At 42.9% G+C, this 19,344-nt stretch overlaps 1 protein-coding gene across 1 annotated transcript in view; it reads left to right on the top strand.

Annotated features, from left to right (window-relative positions):
• FMNL2 (formin like 2) overlaps positions 1 to 19,344 on the top strand; it is a 254,022-nt gene that overhangs the window by 222,338 nt on the left and 12,340 nt on the right. Inside the window, 9 exon segments of the mRNA XM_015408483.1 lie at positions 5,106 to 5,230; positions 5,424 to 5,623; positions 7,495 to 7,729; positions 9,205 to 9,273; positions 9,431 to 9,511; positions 13,861 to 13,990; positions 15,731 to 15,894; positions 17,177 to 17,278; positions 18,937 to 19,035. Coding sequence (XP_015263969.1) covers positions 5,106 to 5,230; positions 5,424 to 5,623; positions 7,495 to 7,729; positions 9,205 to 9,273; positions 9,431 to 9,511; positions 13,861 to 13,990; positions 15,731 to 15,894; positions 17,177 to 17,278; positions 18,937 to 19,035 — 1,205 coding nt within the window.

Raw genomic sequence — 19,344 nt, 5'->3', positions numbered from 1 at the left:
AGATAAATTTGTGTAGGAAAATGGTTTGTCCCACTTCATTATGTGGAATACATAGTTACTGTGAACAAGCTGCTCCATCTCTGTTTAATATGGTTATTAATGAAAAATCGTAACATGTGAAGAGACACTCAGTTGCCCTTGTTGGTGCTTTTTCAGGAGTCAGTGGAAGAAGTCAATGGCCTCTGTGACTCTGTTAATAAATGATTCAGTGATCTGTGCTGTTGTAACCATTGCTAACTCTTTTCTTCTTTATTCCCGCTGCTTCCTTGTAAGATGGGCCAATCAAGCTTTTCTGTAGGTTCCTTCTTGCTAAGTATTTTAAGTGCCTTTTCCCCAGTGTCACCCGCCCTTCACCCCATCACCATATTCATTTGTGTGTCACTTTAAAGCCTGGCTTGCTGTGTTTTTGCATTCTCTGAAAGCATGAATGGCTTTTGAGTTTACTGAAAACATGGTCAGGGTGCAAAACGTTCTCAGGTGTTTCTCCTCACTCCTGTGGCTTTATAATGCATGCACATTAACTCTCATGCATAGTTTCTGTGAGACACCACACTAACACATCACTTATTCCATGTGCAATTCTCACTATTTATTCACCAAAAACCTAAAATTCTCACTATTTATTCACCAAAAACCTAAAATTGGCATTATTGGCAGATCACGTCTCAATTTACATACAATTTAAATCTATGTCTAATAGTAATCCTTACTTTTTATATCATACATTAGTGCTTAAAGTTCTTCATGTATATGATTGCAGTAATTCTTACAGAAACCCAGTAAGGGACCAATATTATCTCCCCTTCCCCCACCCCATTTATAAATGGAAGCCTGAGCATGAGGAAGTGGATCACTAAGGGTCACTCCTTGAACTCACAGCTGAGCAGATAAATTAATCTAGAGAATTCTACTTCATGTCATATGTGTTTAATCACTGTTGTGTATGAAGCTGTGTGATGAGACAAGAGCCATTGATGACAGCACTCTTGTTGACTTCCTGGCAGGAAAAGAATGTTGCCTTTTCTGTTTTTTTCCTTGCCATAGGTGGATGCAACACTTCCTTACTCTTTCAGCCACTAGCACTACGTATCATGAGATAGACTTGCAATATTCTAATGTGACTTCTCCGTTGGTTATTCCAAACCTTGTTGTAGTGTGCAGTAATTGGCCCTTATGTCAATGACTTTCAAAAGTTACATTACTGTTCAGCTACCTTTAAGTGGAAATGTTCTTTAAATTCCTATTCCTTGGTGCTTGGTAATGGTGCCTCCCGAGCAGTATCTCAACAAATCCAAACTTTGAATCTGAAGCATCTTCAGATTTTTGACAGCATCATGACATCACCTCAGGAGGATGACTGTTAAATCAGAGTCGAGTCTAATATACATAAAGGTCATAAGAACAGTTATACATTCAAACCAACACACTAATTACATAAAAAAGTGAGCTTTAAAGAATGATACATTCTTCAATAAATCTTTGAACAAAGTAACTTATTTTAGCCTCAATTTGTAATTGATGCCTGTACTGTTTGTTGCTTTAGATACAACCAAGTGTCTTCTGCCCTCAAGAATATCTGTAGACATTCAATGATATATCTAATCCTATTAAACACAAAGTACTACCCACAAATCAAGTTTTACCAAAGCCTACTTACTATACTTTATTTGAACCATAAAAAATCCTCACAACCATTTAACATAGTTATCCCAGGATGCTGAGATAAATTTTTTGTCTGATAGAGCTTCTAAAATTGGCCACCATTTAGCTTCGAACCCAAAATGTACGATGTTCCATCTTCAGATTTTTGACAGCATCATGACATCATCTCAGGAGGATGACTGTTAAATCAGAGTCGAGTCTGTACGGCCACCTGTCCTTGCTCAACAGAATAAAGATGGGAAGACTGCTTGAAGGGCATGGAAAGTGCCCTCTCTCCACTTTATTGGATCGGTTTGGGGAAATCTTGTAAAAATATGTCCCTGGCCTGTTGTTTTCACAAGAGATTGAGTTAATGGCAGTTCTGGAGGTGAAAAGAGGAAGTTGGAAAGGTACCAGGTTATTGGGATGGATCCATCCCAAATCGTCACATGTGAGCAATGCAACCATTTTGGAATAGAGTTCTTGACTGTCTGTGGTAAGGTGCTGGTGAAGTCCTGTGCTTCACACAGTGGCCCTCAGCTCAGCCATACCAAATGCATCAGTACCTGATCACATGCATGTCCCATTTTCAGTTTAGTGACAAATATGCCTTTTTTCAGAACTGGAAGAATGAGAATTATGGGTTCTTTCTTTGACAGTAGGAAGCCTGCAAAAGACTTTAAAGGTTTACTTGATAGTTTTGAACAAATGCTGTCAAATAAATGAGGTTGCTGGCCCATTAAATGTATACCCTTTCTGACAACAAGCATTTTCAATTTATGGTAGAACTTTCTGCATTTTTAGGTATAAGGAACAGTACCTTAAGTTTGTCTATTATAACAGACACTGGGCATTTAAATCTTTCTAAGTTTGTCCAGTTTCAAATCAGAGAAAGATCTTAAAACAACTCAGTGAAGGATAATCTGGTCTGGCTTGATTAATTAACCTAATTATAGAAACCAAGGATGATTCAAAAAAAATATTTATCTTAATGGAGGTTTTGGGCTTTTAATGTGCCCTAGTATGTCATTTAGTGCATCTCCTGTATCTTATGAAAATTAAATCTTATAATTTATGGATTGTTAATTACTTGGGTATTTCCAGTGATGGACATTCTATCATCTCCTTGGCTGGAAATTACATAGCTGAATGGCTCTTGTGTTCAGATAGGCTTTTATTCTTAGTAATTAACCTACATTTTCCTTATTATTCTTTTCCTATTGGTTAATGAGCAAAGCAGCCATTCAGAACTACTTTAGAACGCTCAGTAGATTACAGAATGTCAGCACAATCAATAGCCTAAGAAGTGATTATGCTGAGGCTAGAAAATATTCCTTTACTTGTTAACATAGAAATGTTCCCCTATAGGAATCCCCAGTCACCCTTTCTGATAGTTGATAATGGGTCTTCTTTTCAAAACATTTGTTTAGTAGAAGACTTGCATTACAATCCTAAGCAAACTGGTACCCTTCTAAGTCCATTGAAATCAATGGTCTTAGAAGGGTGTGATTCTGTTTGCCCTGTTAGTCTCAGACATGCAGTTATGATAATTGAGTGGCACATGATGAAAATATGACATATTTAGCCCGTAGCTACGGTGGGGCATCTTGGGGCCACGCCCCCTTAATTACATTCCACGCCCCACAAAACTCTCTCTTCTAACTCATAAAAATGTTTTTAAAAGTTTAAATGTAGCCATGCTGCACTGCCGCACCTGGTCCTGCCTGCACCATCTTCTTCTCCTCCAGACTCCAGCCAGCTGGTCCACCTGACTGAGTAAACTTTCAGGTTGCCTGATGTATGCACCACTGGGCCAGCCTCAGGCGAGAGTGCTTGGATTGAGCTGGCCAAAGCATTGGGCTCTTCTTGGGAGGGAGTCGAAGAATCTCAGTGTGGCCAGGAAGCAGCAAGCGCAGAATTGGCTTCCCCCCCTCCCCCCCCCCACAGGTTTGCTCATTGCTACTGTGTTGCAAGTGGAGAAAGCTTGCAGAGTCACTGTGGAGGGCAGTCAGAGACAGGGGGCGGTCCAGAAGAGGAAGGCCTGGGCGAAAAGCCAAGACTCCTAATTAATCTTCGCCCCAGCCCCTGCTTCACTACCCCAAAATTACTAGCTACGGGCCTGATTTGGATGCAAGCAATGTATGAGTTGGATCCAAGGTCTGTCTTCTGTAAAAGAAGGTACGATTCTGCTTGCCTAAAACAGGGGCTATTTTTGTCAATTCCTTCTTCTCTTAGCAGATCACCACCACATTATATCCCATGACAAAATGCAATGAATTCAACAAGTGGAATTCTGGATCGAATTCTATGAAAATGACCATATTAAAGTCAGAGATCCCATTCTTGCCCCTCAAAATGTGGGAAGTACCACACATACAGCTTGTCCCAACACTGTACATAGGACCACTGGGAATTGGGCAACTCCAGATTTGTAACTTTGTAAGTTCATAAATGTTAGCTGACCCATTTTTTGTGGACTTAGAAGGGTGTAGCTCTGTTAGGATTGCACTGGAAGTGTCATATTTTGTGCATGCTTTACAATAACCCTCCTATATATTTATATATCTTCATTGACTGCTTTTATATGAGACATGACCTTAGTTGTGCATCTGTGATTTTCAGGTAAATGTATGGATGCTAATTTCTGGCCCCGGTCACACAGCAAAGTTGCTGCGGGAGAGGCACGGAAGGTGGGCGGATTATCCGGGCGCGATCACACCCCAACATCTGGGAAGTGGAGCGCACCCGTGGCTTACCGCCGACAATGCGCGTTCAAAAACTAGTACCTCCAAGGTACTAGTAAACGTTTGCCACAGGCTGCTCCCCGACGCCTGTGGTGTGATCGCGCCGGCACACGGCATTCCCCTCCGGTCCCTCGTTTACCCGCTGGCGCCGAGGGAAGTACCTGTGGTGTGCCGCCGGCACGTCTGATCGCGTAATCGCAAATCAAACTGCGCCGGGGCAATTAGCCACGCCTCCCCCCCCCCCGCAATATCCGGCCCGTGTGACCGGGGCCTCTATTAATTTCAGTAGGGTTAGAAGACCATGATGGGAAATCACTGTCTCTAATTACATTAATTACAAATCCAGCTTCTAAGACAAATTAGTCACAAACCATTTTATAGATTTATGGCAGAGGTTTAAATATTTGGTAGTTTGGGGCAAATCTGGGGGGGTATGGATTTTTATCAGAAAAATGCTTCTGCTTTGTCAGATCTTTATAACCTCTTTCCTTATGTGAATCTAAGGCAAAACCCACTGAAATAAAGAGAGACACTGTCTCTCTCCCATCTCCCCTCCCCCCTGCTGATGTAGCTCAGCCTTTTTAGGCATTTTAAAGTGTATGTTTTGCTCTTGCCAAACCACCAGCATTGAAGTGCCATCTCCCAGAATTGCTGCTTGGTTGCTGTAGACCTTTATTAGCTGTTTCAGAATTTGTAATGGCACTTTCTGTTTATTTAAAGCTGTGAAAATCAAGAAGCCAATTAAGACAAAATTCCGCATGCCGGTGTTTAACTGGGTGGCTCTAAAGCCCAATCAGATTAATGGAACAGTCTTCAATGAAATTGATGACGAAAGGATCTTAGAGGTATGAGCCACATACATCATGGTTACATTTGTGGGTTCTTCTCTTATAATAATAGTATGTGATTAAGAAAAGGAATGCTTATTGTCTAGCTGCTAGAGTAAAATGAGGCTTGCGGCACCTTCACATGGAATTTTAAGAAATAGATGGTTCCAATGCAGATTTTAGAACTGGCTTGTTTCTGTTTTTTAAAAAGGATTTAAATGTGGATGAATTTGAAGAAATATTCAAGACAAAAGCCCAGGGCCCAGCCATTGATCTTTCTTCAAGCAAGCAAATAACTCAAAAAGGATCAAACAAAGTCACATTATTGGAAGCGAACAGGGCGAAAAATCTTGCCATCACCTTAAGAAAAGCTGGGAAGACCGCAGATGAAATATGCAAAGCTATTCAAGCGTAAGTGGAAAGGTTTCTTTAATATGCTAATTAGTTATATTACTTGCTAGTAATATTTCTGCAACTGGGGGAAATCCAGAACATCTCTTCCTACTTCTCACAGTCACCAGTGGTCACATACACCAGTTGATTATCAGCCTGTGACTGCAATCATTTGAGCACTTACCTGAGACTAAGCCCTGCTGGAAATGGTGGGATTGAGTTCTCAGTCAGTATGCATAAGGTTGAGCCATATATCGCTGTACTGTCAAACCCAGCGGGTGGTTTTCTGAGGAATGTCATAAATACATTTCTGCTAAGATTCTTGTTATTCAATACTTTCATTCCTAGCAGCAATAGAAATACCATCTTAAGATAAACATATTAACTATTACTCGAACAAGAAAGGGCTAGTCTTTCTTCCTCTGGGGTTTGAATTCAATCCAAATGTTCTCAGTGAAATGTAGGTGGTATTTTGTGTGTGTGTGTGTGTGAGATTTATGTTACGATTTATGCTGCCTCACTGAACGTTCAACTCAAATAGTAACTACTAAGTAAATCAGTTCTAATAAACCTGGAAGCTGTAATACGTAAAACATTTCAATAGAACAAACACAAAGCAGTTTTTTGTCTAGCTTGCAAAAGTCATCCTGAATAAATGCACTTTGCATTTCTTTCAGGAGGAGTATCTCCTGTGGTAAATCACCCCGTAGTTCTGGGATTATCGTGCTGAAAGTGCCACTTCTTTCCTTTGATCAGGGATCCCCAGCAGTGGTGGCTGTGGGCATCATGGCCCCTGCCTACGGCTTTCGTAGTATTCACTGGCTTCCACAATAAAGCATCTCTCCCTGAAGCAAAGAGCCAGTCCTGGTTTTCTTCTTTGTTGTTAAAGCAACAGGGATTCAGGAAAAAAAAAAACCCAGCTGGCATGATCGTTTTTGTGTCTGTGTGGAAACATCTACCTACAGCAAGAGAGTGCTTGCCTTGCAACATTCCAACATCCTTTGATTGGCCTCAACACCCCACAGCAGCCATGTGTGTCGACTGCATGAAACACAGCATGACATCAGGGTGTGGTCGGGGTTGCCAACCTCCAGGTGAGGCCTGGAGATCTCCTGGAATCACAGCTGTCCTCCATATTTTAGGGACCAATTCCCCTGGGGAAAAATGGCTGCTTTGAAGGGTGGACTCTATGGTATTATACCCTGCAGCAGTTCCTCCCCTCCCTAACCCCACCCTCTCCAGGCGCTACCACTGAATCTCCAGGAATTTCCCAAACTGGAGATGGCAACCCCATTACCATCTGAAGTATAGTCTACATATCAACAGGATAAATTGTAGCTTTTTTTGTACAATTCTTTTTATTAAGTTTTGTTTGGAAATACATATAGAGATACATATAAGAACTTTAAGTATACAGATGATTGTATACAGAGTTAGCAAGCATTTTAAGAGTAAATATGAAACATTAAGATATAGCCTGAGTGTCCATATTGAACAAAGTAAGCATGAGTCCAGTAAGCCGTTTGGGTGATGCGTTGCTGTCAGACTTGGTGAAATAAGCATGAGATTAGTGAGCAAATTGTAGTATGTAACACAGATGTAACTACTTTACCACAGTCGCAAGTCATCAATCACCTTGGGGGTATCATTATGTTGAGACAGATATTCCAAAATCGGGAACCACGTTGAGACAAAAGAGGTGGGAGCAGGTAATTTGTCAAAACGTGTAAGATAATATAAATTGTAGCTTTAGTAATGTGCAGTGATTTGGGATCTCAGGCTGATCAGAGCATCATGTTTTAGCTAGACCAGTTGAAACAAACTCTTCTGATTAACGACTCACTGCCTCTCCCTTTTCGTAATTATCCTTTTTTTTTTGCATTGGATAGATTTGATCTGAAGACCTTGCCAGTCGATTTTGTGGAATGTCTGATGAGGTTCTTGCCCACTGAAAATGAAGTGAAAATGTTGCGGCTCTATGAACGGGAGAGAAAACCCCTTGAGAATCTGACGGATGAAGATCGTTTCATGATGCATTTCAGCAAGATTGAGAGGCTGATGCAGAAGATGACCATCATGGCATTCATTGGCAATTTTGCAGAAAGCATCCAGATGCTGACGCCAGTGAGTGAAATGTGGAGCTTAGAACTTTCTCAGAATGGAGCTAGAACTGGAGTTCTAATGATTGTGCTTATACGTGTGTTATATTGTTGTAGTGTAATTGTTCTCATTACCTTTAGAAGAGGGCAGAAGTTCTCCCCGGATAAATTCTTGCTGATCTTTTGTGACTTACCTCTAGTTGCTGCTTAGAGGTAAACTTAGAACTACCCAAAGATAAAAGCTTTAGGTTCCTCAGCTTTCTTTTCTGTTTAAAAAACTGATCCCCACATGTGTGAATCACTACCAAACATGTAAAATTATAAATAGTAATAATTTATCTGAGATTTCTTTTGCTTAACCTTTGTCCTCTGCATTAAAGCATGCCTTTTCATGCTTATATCCTATGGCACAAAGCTTAGCACTTTGTTTACCCATTCATTGTAGTTTGAGATATTCTTAAATTTATCCCAGTGAAATAAATAAGGTTTTATAGTGTTGAACTTTTGCCAGATCATTCCCTGCATTGCTATAATAATTTTTGAGCATTTAAAGTAGAATTTTAGCTGATTTAATAGGTCTGTAATCTGTCATTTAATTGATTAATTGATTAATAGGGTTGCTAGGTCCCTCCAGGCAGCCAGCGGGGGATGGAGAGTGGGCTTACCGGGAGCAGGAAGTCTCACCCGATGTATCAGTGACATGCTCACGTGACCCGGAAGTGACGTAGGCACATTGGGGAGTCTGGGGACATTGGAGCGACACACTGATTTTTGGGCAAAAACTCTGTGGTAGAATCAGCTTCTACCATAGAGTTTTTGCCCAAAAAACAGAGCTCTTATCAGAACTACGGCTTGCCCAAGGTCCTCCAGCCAGGTGCAAGTGGAGGAGTGGGGAATCAAACCCGGTTCTTCCATATTAGAGTCCGCGCACTTAACCACTACACCAAACTGGCTCTCTAGCACTAGCAGGGCAGGACCCTTAGGGGGTTCTTTCCTTTCCCACAAATTCATACTCTTTTCTCATTCACTGGTAGTTTTTAAGATAGGAGAAGGTCATGTAAAGAGAAGATCAACCGTGATGAATCATGAAGTTATAGAGCAATTGTAAAGAGTTTAATTCCTGCACATAGGCACCTTAAATGACAGAGAGAAGAGGGAACCTACATTTCTGGGCAGTCTGCACAGACTCAGATGTCACAAGCCCTAGAATCTTGAACATAACTGCTCCACCAATTAGTCAGAGAAAATGTTTTAGTTGAAATTAAATCTATTAATCCGTTTAACTGCACTGTTAAACCAAGTGCGTCCTGGAGCCTTGGTTTAATATCAGTCACAATCCAACCCTGGGGTCAGCTGGTGAAATGGAAAGAGAGATAAATGTATCTTATGCTGTACTGTGAGATTCTTCCCTGAGATATGGCCAACGTAACGACAGTTCTCTTGCAGTTTCCAATTTTAGATTTTACAGATGTTCACTTTACTTTTTGTATTTGCCCTTAGCAACTCCATGCAATAATTGCAGCATCTGTCTCGATAAAGTCATCCCAGAAGCTCAAGAAAATATTAGAAGCAAGTATAATTTTTCTTACTTCTCTCTCTCTTTTTAAAACATTGGTTAACGATTGCGTTAGGTGGCTGTCCTTACATAAAAGCTAACCTTTTCATTTGCATCACAATATGTTGTACTATTAGCTCATGCTTATTGTGTTTTCTATGATTTCTGCAGATAATCTTGGCTCTTGGTAACTATATGAACAGCAGTAAAAGAGGAGCTGTTTATGGGTTTAAACTACAGAGTTTAGATCTGGTAAGTAGGAAAAAAACCCCTCTCCATACTGACTTACTCGCACATAGCTTTCACCTGAAAATTGCCTACAGTTCGTCATTCACACAGCTTCACAAATTTATTTATTTGATTGATTTATTTGATTTATTCTGTGCTTTTCAACCCAGAAAGACCCCCAAGGTGGCTAAAACAAAACAAAACATATAATTAGAATGGGGATGCTTTTGTTCGTTCAGATACTCCTCTGGGGTAGCATCCCAGTTGTTATTAGATTATTGTATTTGTTATCAATTCTTTAATCCAAACCATTGCCACAGCTAATGGCACCTAAATGGTCAGTTGCCAGGCTGTTCCCCCCACCCCAGTACTGTCCTAAGGCAAAGGGTTGCCATTCCCCCACTGGGGCAGGGGATCCCTGGGCCTCACCACCAATCAGCTGTATGACAGGGGGATTTACCAGCAGCATGGGAGGCCTGCACCAGCATCTTGGTGTCATTGCCAGCAATGTAGCAACGTAATCACATTGCTGGCAACACAGGGATGCTCTAGTATTTTGGCAAAAACTCTACGGAAAAAATGGCTTCTATTGTAGAGTTTTCACCCAAATAACAGAGCTTCACTGTGTTGTCAGGGGCAATGCTGAGACCCTGGTATAGGCCTCCCCCACTGCTGGTAAGTCTCTCCCTGCTGCCAGTTGCCATGGTTACCTAGTTCCAGCAGATGAGAGGTGAATTGGTGACGAATTTAAACAATAACTGTAACTGGAGGTGAATTGCAGGCACTAAAACTTCATAATGCTACCCTAGTTCATATTCTCTTCCTTGCCATTTTCCCTAGCAGGCTGGAGTCTCAAGGAGAGCAATGTGAATTGCAGATTGGCTCACGTTTGGACTTTCAAGAAAATCTGTTGAGCACCATCCAGTATTTTGCCAGCTTTTTGTTATAGCCATCTCTCAGTTTCTTGAAGATAAAAATGTGGCAACTCATGTTTTAAAACAGTAGGAGGGGGACAGACTGGGTGAAATAAGTGATACATCCATTGGTTATAATGAACACTGATTGCCGAAGTATACTGAACACATTTGAGAATGGTCTTTAAAAAAAAAAAATCTCAATGGCCTTCAGTAACTTTGAAAACCCTTTGGGAGATCAACTTAGAAATGTGACTCAGATTTTTCTCCTGTGAAGTGCTGTCTTCTTTTTACAGCTTGATTTATTTAAAAATTCAGACTACTCAAAAAAACCTCTATGTTAAAGAATCTTAGGATTCTTTAGTTCTCTTTTCCCCCATACCAACAAAATTTGCTTACATGTATATCATGTGATTTTGGCTGCAAACCAGTTGGATTTTTTAATTTAAAAATTGACTTAGGGTTTAGGATGCTAGAAATGGTCCACTGAACAGATATAGGGAGAAGTGGAAAAGACAATGTGCTAGAGAATAGGACCCTTTCTAAAATACAAATCTTGCCTTTGACTGTTTTGTCTAGATATTTGTGAGATTTAGCAGCATTATCTTTGAAAGAGATTCAGTGCATATATATGACTGTGGAACAAGGAGAGTGTTCTGTGGTTCTTAGCTAACAGTGAGAAATCATCAGCTGTACACACTTTTCTAGATGGCAGCTGGAATTGCTGCCCCAACTATGACGTCTACAGAAGTGCTATTTATTTTTGAATGGTGTCTTGGAGATGGAAGGAGAAAAACACCAACATTGGATTCTTATTTATTTATTTATTTTTATTTATTCAACTTTTATCCCACCCTTCCACCGAAAACCAACATAGATAAAACATTAATCCATAAAACAACTTACATAAGTACAATAAATATAAATAAAAGCGGTTTGGTAAATCATTACGACTGGTCGGAGGCTTGGCTGGCATACCATCGCTCTCACTGGTATGCCTGACGGAAAAGCTCCGTCTTCATGGCCCTGCAAAATTGCTGGAGATCTCGCAGGGCCTGGATCTCACTGGGGAGCTCGTTCCAATATGCTGGCTCAGCTAGCGAAAATGCTGTAGACCTAGTTGTTGTCAACCTGGCCTCTTTAGGGCCCGGAAGGGTCAGGCGATGTTGCATCCCAGATCTCAGTGCTCTTTGGGGAACATACGGGGAAAGGCGGTCCTTCAGGTAGACAGGCCCCTGCATTAGAAAGCAAAATTCCACAATGTATCATTGGTGATTATGACCATGTGAATGTCTAGCTTCTATCTTTCCATGAAGCACATTCACTCTCTGTGTGTGCTATTCCTGTGGCTTAGAACCAGCCAGCTGTCAACACAAGGCCCTGGAGGATGTGGTTTTTTTTCTCCCCATGTTCTCTCCCCTCCCAACAGTCTCTTTCTACCTCTGGAAAAATTATTCCTAGTGCTGTGGGATTCTTGTCCAAAAAAGCTTTGCAGGTCAGGAGGTTGCAGGGAAGAGGGGGAAAGAGGCAAAATTGTTGCTTCCTTCCTATTTTGTCAGCAGAGCTGTGCTTCTGAAGAGTGCCTTGTCCTACATGATTTGTTGTCCACAGTGGCATATCAAGGGGGCGGTGGGGGGCAGTGCACCCTGGGCGCAGCTTAAGGAAGGCCTTTGAAGGGGCCCCTCGAAGCCAGCATCCTCCTGCTGCCTCCAACCAAACTCCTTCCCTTTTATTTTTAAAATGCAGTTCTGGCTGCATCCACTAGGGGTGCAGGGAAGTCTGAGCATAGCAAAAAGCTCTAGAATCAGCTGAGCTCCTGTTTCCTCCAAGACTCAAGCAGACTTCCTTAATAAATCGTGCTGATAGCTGCTACAGCAATTGCCAGCCTGCAGATCATATTCTCCAATAGCCTAGTCTTTCCCTTTCCCTTTTCTTGTACCCAGCTCAGCTAGTTCTTGCAAAGCAGTAGTTAGGGGGTTGCAGCAAGATAAAACAACCTTCCCCTCTCTTAATTTCTCTCCCTGTTTTCCACACATTTCTCATTCATTTCTGTCTCCCTTCAGCTACTTTTCCTGTGTCACCCACCTTAATTTACCCTTCTTGGGCTGCAGTCACACACACTAAACAATCCACTTTCAATCCACTTTCCGACTGGATTTTGCTAGTCCACAAAGTAAAAATCCAGTTGGAAAGTGCACTGAAAGTGGATTATTTAGCTTGTGTGACCACAGCCCAGGTCTCAAGACCTTCTCATCCCTATCCTGCTTGATGACAGAATGTATTTAAGTGTAGTAAAGTAGCAAACCTTTTATGCAGAGTACTCTGTACAGTGCACTGGCTCTGCGGGTGGGGGGATTGTCCCCCCCTTCCATTTCTACTGCAGAGATTCTTTGGTTTGATGTTAGTCCTTTGGAAACAATTGGAGGATGGGGGCACCACCTTCTTTGAGGGCTAGTGCGTCTGGTGAAGCCTGCAATCACTATTTTGTGATGCTTTGACTAGTGTTAGTTAGTAAAAGTTAATACAAAGGCAGACTCCTAGCTCTCAAAAATGCCTTGTAGAGACATTTGGGATGGTCATCTCTTGGGCTTCAAAATGGAGAGCAGAAGCCCTCCCAAGTTCCTGCTCAGAACATGTGTGATGGAATCCCCCCCCCCATCAAGTCACAGCTGACTTACGGTGACCCTGTAGGGTTTTCAAGCCAAGACGCATTTGGAGGTGGTTTACCCTTGCCTGCCTCCACTTCGGCCCTGCTTAGCTTCTGCGATCTGACGAGATCAGACTATCCTGGAGTTATCCAGGTCAGGGCTAAGCTGAGAGTAATGTGACTGGCCCAAGGTCACCCAGCGAGCTTCCATGGCAAGAGGGTGAATTCAAACCTGGATTTCCCAGATCCTAGTCCATCGCTTTAAGAACTACACCACGCAGGTTCTCATGATGGAATAGCATGTTGGAATTTGATTTTTTTTTACTGGCATGTTTATATACCGGGGATCCTATACATCCTATGTAGAGGCAGACAATTGCAAACCACCCCTGAATGTCTCTTGCCTTGAGTTGAATGGCTCAGGCTAGCCAAATCTTGCCAGATCTCGAAAGTGAAGCTGGGTTGGCAAGCACCCAGGACTACCAGGGTTGCTACACAAAGGCAGGCAATGGCAAACCACCTCGAAAGCCTTGAAAAACCTATAGGATCACCATAAGTCAGCTGTGACTCGATGGGAAAAAATAGAGGGGGTGTTAAAAAATTATCTACCCTGGGCGCCAGATAGGCTAGGTATGCCACTGTTTGTCCACCAAGGTCCCATAACGTCAGGAATGATCTTTTCCTAGGGCATGCGGTGGATGCAGGGGAAATCCACATGCCTTCTGCTGACTGTTGATTGGATCCAGGACTTAACGGGCTATTTTTTTAATGCAGTCTGATCTCACACCTCTCTTTTGCCTCTTGGTTTTCAGCTACTAGACACAAAATCAACAGACAGGAAACAAACCCTTTTGCACTATATATCAAACGTCGTGAAGGAGAAGTATCAGCAAGTGTCACTTTTTTACAATGAACTCCATTATGTGGAGAAAGCTGCTGCAGGTAATGAGTCCGTAGTTCACTTTCCACAGAGGTTCACATAGATTCCGTGCTTATCTTAATGCAACAATAAATTATACACCCCCCAGTTAGTAGTGAAGGGATCTGTTTTTAAAAAGGGTATTGACTTGTATAAGATCAATTGGATGTGTCGTAAGAATCTCAGGAGCACCACCAGCCACAGGGGGATCATCATTTTACAGTGTTTCCCTGTGCCCTCTGGGGCTTCTGGTTCCGATCTTGAGGCGAAGGGAAGTGTTGTTGTTGCACTCCGTTTTATCTTTAAAATTTTCTGTTTGTTTATGCCTTCTGGATAATCTTTAAGCCTTGGATGTCTTCCTCCTGTCTAGTTACCACCCTATTTCCCTAGAGTCTCCTTCATACCCATTTCTTTGACTCCCACCTCACCCTTACCTAAACTGGCATGGTTGCTGTTACTGTTTTGTTACTCATGGCCTTTTCTAGTTAACATGTGAAGACTTCTGTTCATGTACTTCTTCCTGATTATGTTTCTATAACATTGAAAGTTTGTCCGACCCCTTGGTATCTCTGTCACATAAGTATTTTTATGGTTTGTTTTCATAATACGAAGATATACCTGGCCAGAAGTCCAAACCTGTACATGGACTTGACAAAACATTAGCTTGCCTCCAATTGTAATTTTATATATCTTCTCTCCTAACTACCACTTCCTGTCACTTTTGTCTCCTCTCAGTCTTGCCTAAGGGCCAAACTACACGGTATGTTTTTTTGTGAGCTGGATCTGGGTTTCCTGAACCCGACCCACTTTCTCCACAGCCACACAGCAGTCGAGGGGAATTTCGTTTTAAAAATCTTCAGGAGCCTGATTCAACTCAGAACTGAGCCCCTCCTCCCACTGCTGCCATTTTTCTGAATCACAGTGGCCCCAGCAAGGAGTTGCTTCCATAACTTTGGAGCTATACATGCTTGGAATACTCCTACCTGGGCTATTTCAGCTCAGTAAAATGGCACAGGGGGAGACAAGAGACCTTCCTATCCCCACTCTGCAATGCCAAGCAGAATCAGGCTGCTGCTAATTTTTAAAATATTCCCCATAGCTGCTGTGCAGCTGTGGGGAAAGTAAGTTATGTAGTTTGGCCCTAAGTTTAAGCCGCGGTGGCTCAGAGGTTAAGATGCTGAGCTGCAGACTGGAAGGTCTGTAGTTCGGCAGTTCGAGACCCTAGTGCCGCCTGACGGAGTGAGCTCCTGTCTTTGGCCCCAGCTCCTGCCAACCTTTGAAAGCAAGAAATTGCAAGTAGATAAAAAGGTACTGCTTCAGTGGGAAAGTAACAGTGTTCTGTGTGCCATGGCATTTAGTCATGCTGGCCACATGACTACGGAAATGTCTTCGGACAGTCCTGGCTCTTCGGCTTGGAAATGGAGATGAGCACCACCCCGTAGAGTTGGATTCGACTAGCTTTCGAGCAAGGGAAACCTTTACCTTTATGCCTTCTAGCCTGATGTCGCATCGATTTAGTGTTTTGCATAGCACCTAGGATATTTTGGCGGCAGCAGGGGAGAGCCATGTACACCATCCTGGGCTTGTTGAAGAAAAGATAAATATGAGGGGAGAGAGAATATATGTCTCTGATTAAACTCTGGGATATGCGGGACAAGTTTCCCAGTTTTGCTACAGGAGAGCCTTTACACTGAGATGTAAGAATCAAATAGGGAAGGCTTGTGCTTGAGTGTATTTCTGTTCTTTCTTTCTTTCTTTTTTAGTATCCCTTGAAAATGTTCTGTTGGATGTCAAAGAACTCCAAAGAGGTCTGGATTTAACAAAGCGCGAGTATACCATGCATGACCACAATACCATGCTAAAGGAATTCATTCAGAACAATGAAGGGAAACTTAAAAAGTTGCAGGATGATGCAAAAATAGCCCAGGTATTCCATGTTGCTCAGCTCGTATTAAAGTGTTATATATAGATGTATGTAAGTGCTCGGGATATGGGAATGGAGGAATCTGTAGTCTTTTCAAGCTGTAGTGATATAGAGGAACAGGAATTCACCCTACGCTGTTTTCGTGTTTGCAGTACTCATTAGCATTGATGTGACACCCGCTGTCATCCTCTGCCACAAACAGTGCCATCCTAAGCAGGTCTTCTCAGGATCCAACTCAGGTCTTTCCAGTGAGGCTTATTCCCAGGAAAGTGTTCTTAGGATGGCACTGTTAGAATGGCTTCACATATAACATGAAAACCATGTTTCCTTCACAGACAACAGCGTGCAGCTGACAAACAGATGCCTGTAAACTTCTTTGTGTCCGGTGACATTTCCCTGCCACAAATTCACAGGCAATTAATTCTACTGGAGATAAATATGTGGCCTTATAAAGGCCTGATTGTATTAACCTTCACAGGCATCACACCATGATTTCAGAGAAACTGCTCAGTTGACATCAGGGAATGGACATGAGATATTTTGAAACTGTGAAGCACCAGGATGTGTTTGAAGCAGGAAGCATCCAGAAGATGCCTGTGTTTGGTCCAGTTTAAAGTAGCCCCTATGCTATGCAATCCTGGCCATACCAGTCTATCCTTCACACATCCACCACACATGCTAGAGAAAGCCCAGCAGCTCTGATATGCTCCGAGGGGACTGATTGCATTGCCAGGTTTTTCTATTCTGTGTAAGCTGACAGCTCAGAACTGTCAGACAATGCAAGTCAGGCAGAGGGAGGTACCTAAGAGTCAGTACTTTATGCAGTAAGTGGGTGAGTTGCTTCCACCTACTTGCATCTTTCACCACCCCGATCATGTTTGAAGTGCAGAGACCACAAGGTCCCCCATGTCACCAGCTTTGCTGGTAGTATTAAATGTAAGTTCAAACGTTGTAGGCAGCCATGGTGAAATATAAAGACAAGACTGGACATCATGTCAACGGAAGGCATATCTTGTAATCACTTCTAGTAGACTATCACATTTTCCAAAATATACTGCAGTGGTTCTCAAAAGTGTGGGATCTAAGAGGGACAAATCCCTCTGGAGGAATAGCTCGATATGCTTGCCTGGAAGACGCTGTCAGGATGTGTCGTCTTGTCTCTGTTCTTGTTCTTTTGTTTTGTTTCTCAGTATGTTAAGCAGTATTTCAGCTCTGTCTGTAGCTTTAGACTTTTTCCATGCCACATGTAAAGGAAAACAGGCTTTGAAAGGTCTCCCTTTTGCAGGATGCCTTTGATGATGCTGTGAAATACTTCGGAGAGAATCCCAAGACGACACCCCCGTCAGTCTTCTTCCCTGTCTTTGTACGATTTGTGAAGGCTTACAAAGTAAACATACATTTTAATTTTCAAATATTTGTATTATCCTTATGAACATGGATTCAGCCTTCCTAACAAAATCTTTATTTATTTATTTTATTTTTATTTGCTTCGTTCCTACCCCACTTTTCCCCCCCGTTGGGGATGCAAAGTGGCTCACAACATTTTATCCTCACAAACACCCCCCCCCCCCGTGAGGAAGGTTAGGCTGGGATTGTGTCACTAGCCCGAGGTCAGCCTGCGAGCTTCCCTGGCACAAGTGGGGATTTGAACTCGGGACTTCCAGATCTAGTCTGACTCTCCGACCACTGCACCAGGCTAGCTCTTCCTCTGTGGTTATGCGGTTTCCACCTGCCAAGCATGCAAGAGTCTTGTCGCTCGTTTGGTGATATGGGAGGACCGGAAGTCGAACACTAGCAGTAAGATTTATGTTGAAATCATCAAAACGAGGATTAATTTATACCTCAGTCATGAGCTGCACTTTGACAACAATTAAGCGCCAGGTCCCTCAAAGGCATTTTGTTAGCTAGGTGACAGTCCCACTGTTTGTTATGAAGAACACTGAAAGCAAGAGTTAGACCTCCTTCTGTCGATTTATAGAAGAGTGACTGGTCTACTTATCTATCTGTGGCCTTCCCTAAAGAGCTCGGAGTGGTTTACATAGCTTCTCCCGCCCCAGTTCTCCTCACAATAATCCTGTGAGGCAGAGAGGATGAGTGGCACAAGGTCACTCTGTGATCTTTATTGCTGAAGGGGGGGGGGGGCTTAAACCTTGTTTTTATACAGACCTGGAAGAAACCTCAGGTTTGCAGAAAAATTCCTAAGGGTTTTTTTTAATGGGGCGAGCATTCAAAATCACCTCCCCCCACTGTAAGTAGAACAGCATTGTCTGTGCTTGCACAGGCAGTGTAAAAGAAATGAGACCTCACCACGTAGCATCATAAGGTCTTAGCCACCATTTTTAGTGACAGTGGCCACTGGTGGCTGTGGAACAGGGCTGGCCAGGGAGGAGAAGCAGCAGCTGGGCAGCAGCTGGAGATGGCTCAAGTCCCCCTGGGGGGCGGGGAAACCCCCACCCCAGAGGCCCGTTCCCCGCCGCTGGCGTAACGGGCCTTGGGGAGAACCCCACCCCCAAAGCACGCGACGTGCACGTCACCCGGAAGTGACGCGACCACGCTGGGCACACTGGGGGCGGGGCCACGGTCATCCGAGTGAAAACTCTATGTTTTTCCCTCGGATGGTTGTGGCCCCGCCCCAGCATGCCCGGTGTCGTCCCGTCACTTCCGGGCACTCTAGACGCCGGATAGGAGTTCCCCGCTCCGGAGGAATTTACACTTGGCAACCCTACTACCAAGCCATTGTGGTTGTGGGGTTGAGTGGATGATGGCACCTCCACTGTGGGGAACAGTGGCAGCCAGGAGGAGGAGGACCCGACATCCCCTCTGCTGCTGTTTTCTTCGGCCTTCCCCACCTGCCCCCGTGCCCCTGCTTGGGAGAGAAAGTGGAGGACTCGCAGAGGCAGTGTGATCAGGAAGAGGAGAAGGTTATGATCGCTCCTCCCCCACCTCCCATGTGCGGCTCACAAATGGAGTGTGTTAAAAATAAATCCTGTTCATTGTCAGTTGTTCCTTGCTCTAACAGTTGTGTATCTTTAAACCCATCAACAGCAAGCAGAAGAGGAGAACGAGTTGAGAAAAAAGCAAGAACTGGCACTAATGGAAAAGCTGCTGGAGCAGGAAGCACTGCTCGAGCAGCGAGACCAAAAGGTAGGAACTAGCATGAATACGTGCATACATACATACACAACTTTATTGCATTCACTTATAGCCTTAGCAAGTAACACCAAAAATACAAAAAAATAGTGTCAAAACTATAATACAACTATCACGATAACTACCAAAACTCTTAATATCCATTACAATTTTATAAACAATTATTAAAATCGTAACAACAGCAGATAAAAACAGCAGCAATTCAGTCAGTTGGCCAGCTTGATACATAAGATTATCCATTAGCCGCGTTAATAGTGGATGATTTTGGCAAGATCTTTTATCACCCAAGCAACAAAATTTGCC

This window comes from Gekko japonicus, unplaced genomic scaffold (assembly GCF_001447785.1).
Source record: "Gekko japonicus isolate JY-2015 unplaced genomic scaffold, Gekko_japonicus_V1.1 scaffold998, whole genome shotgun sequence".
NCBI lineage: Eukaryota > Metazoa > Chordata > Lepidosauria > Squamata > Gekkonidae > Gekko > Gekko japonicus.
Note: the sequence above shows the minus strand (reverse complement) of the source record. Positions and strands in the feature narration are given on the sequence as shown.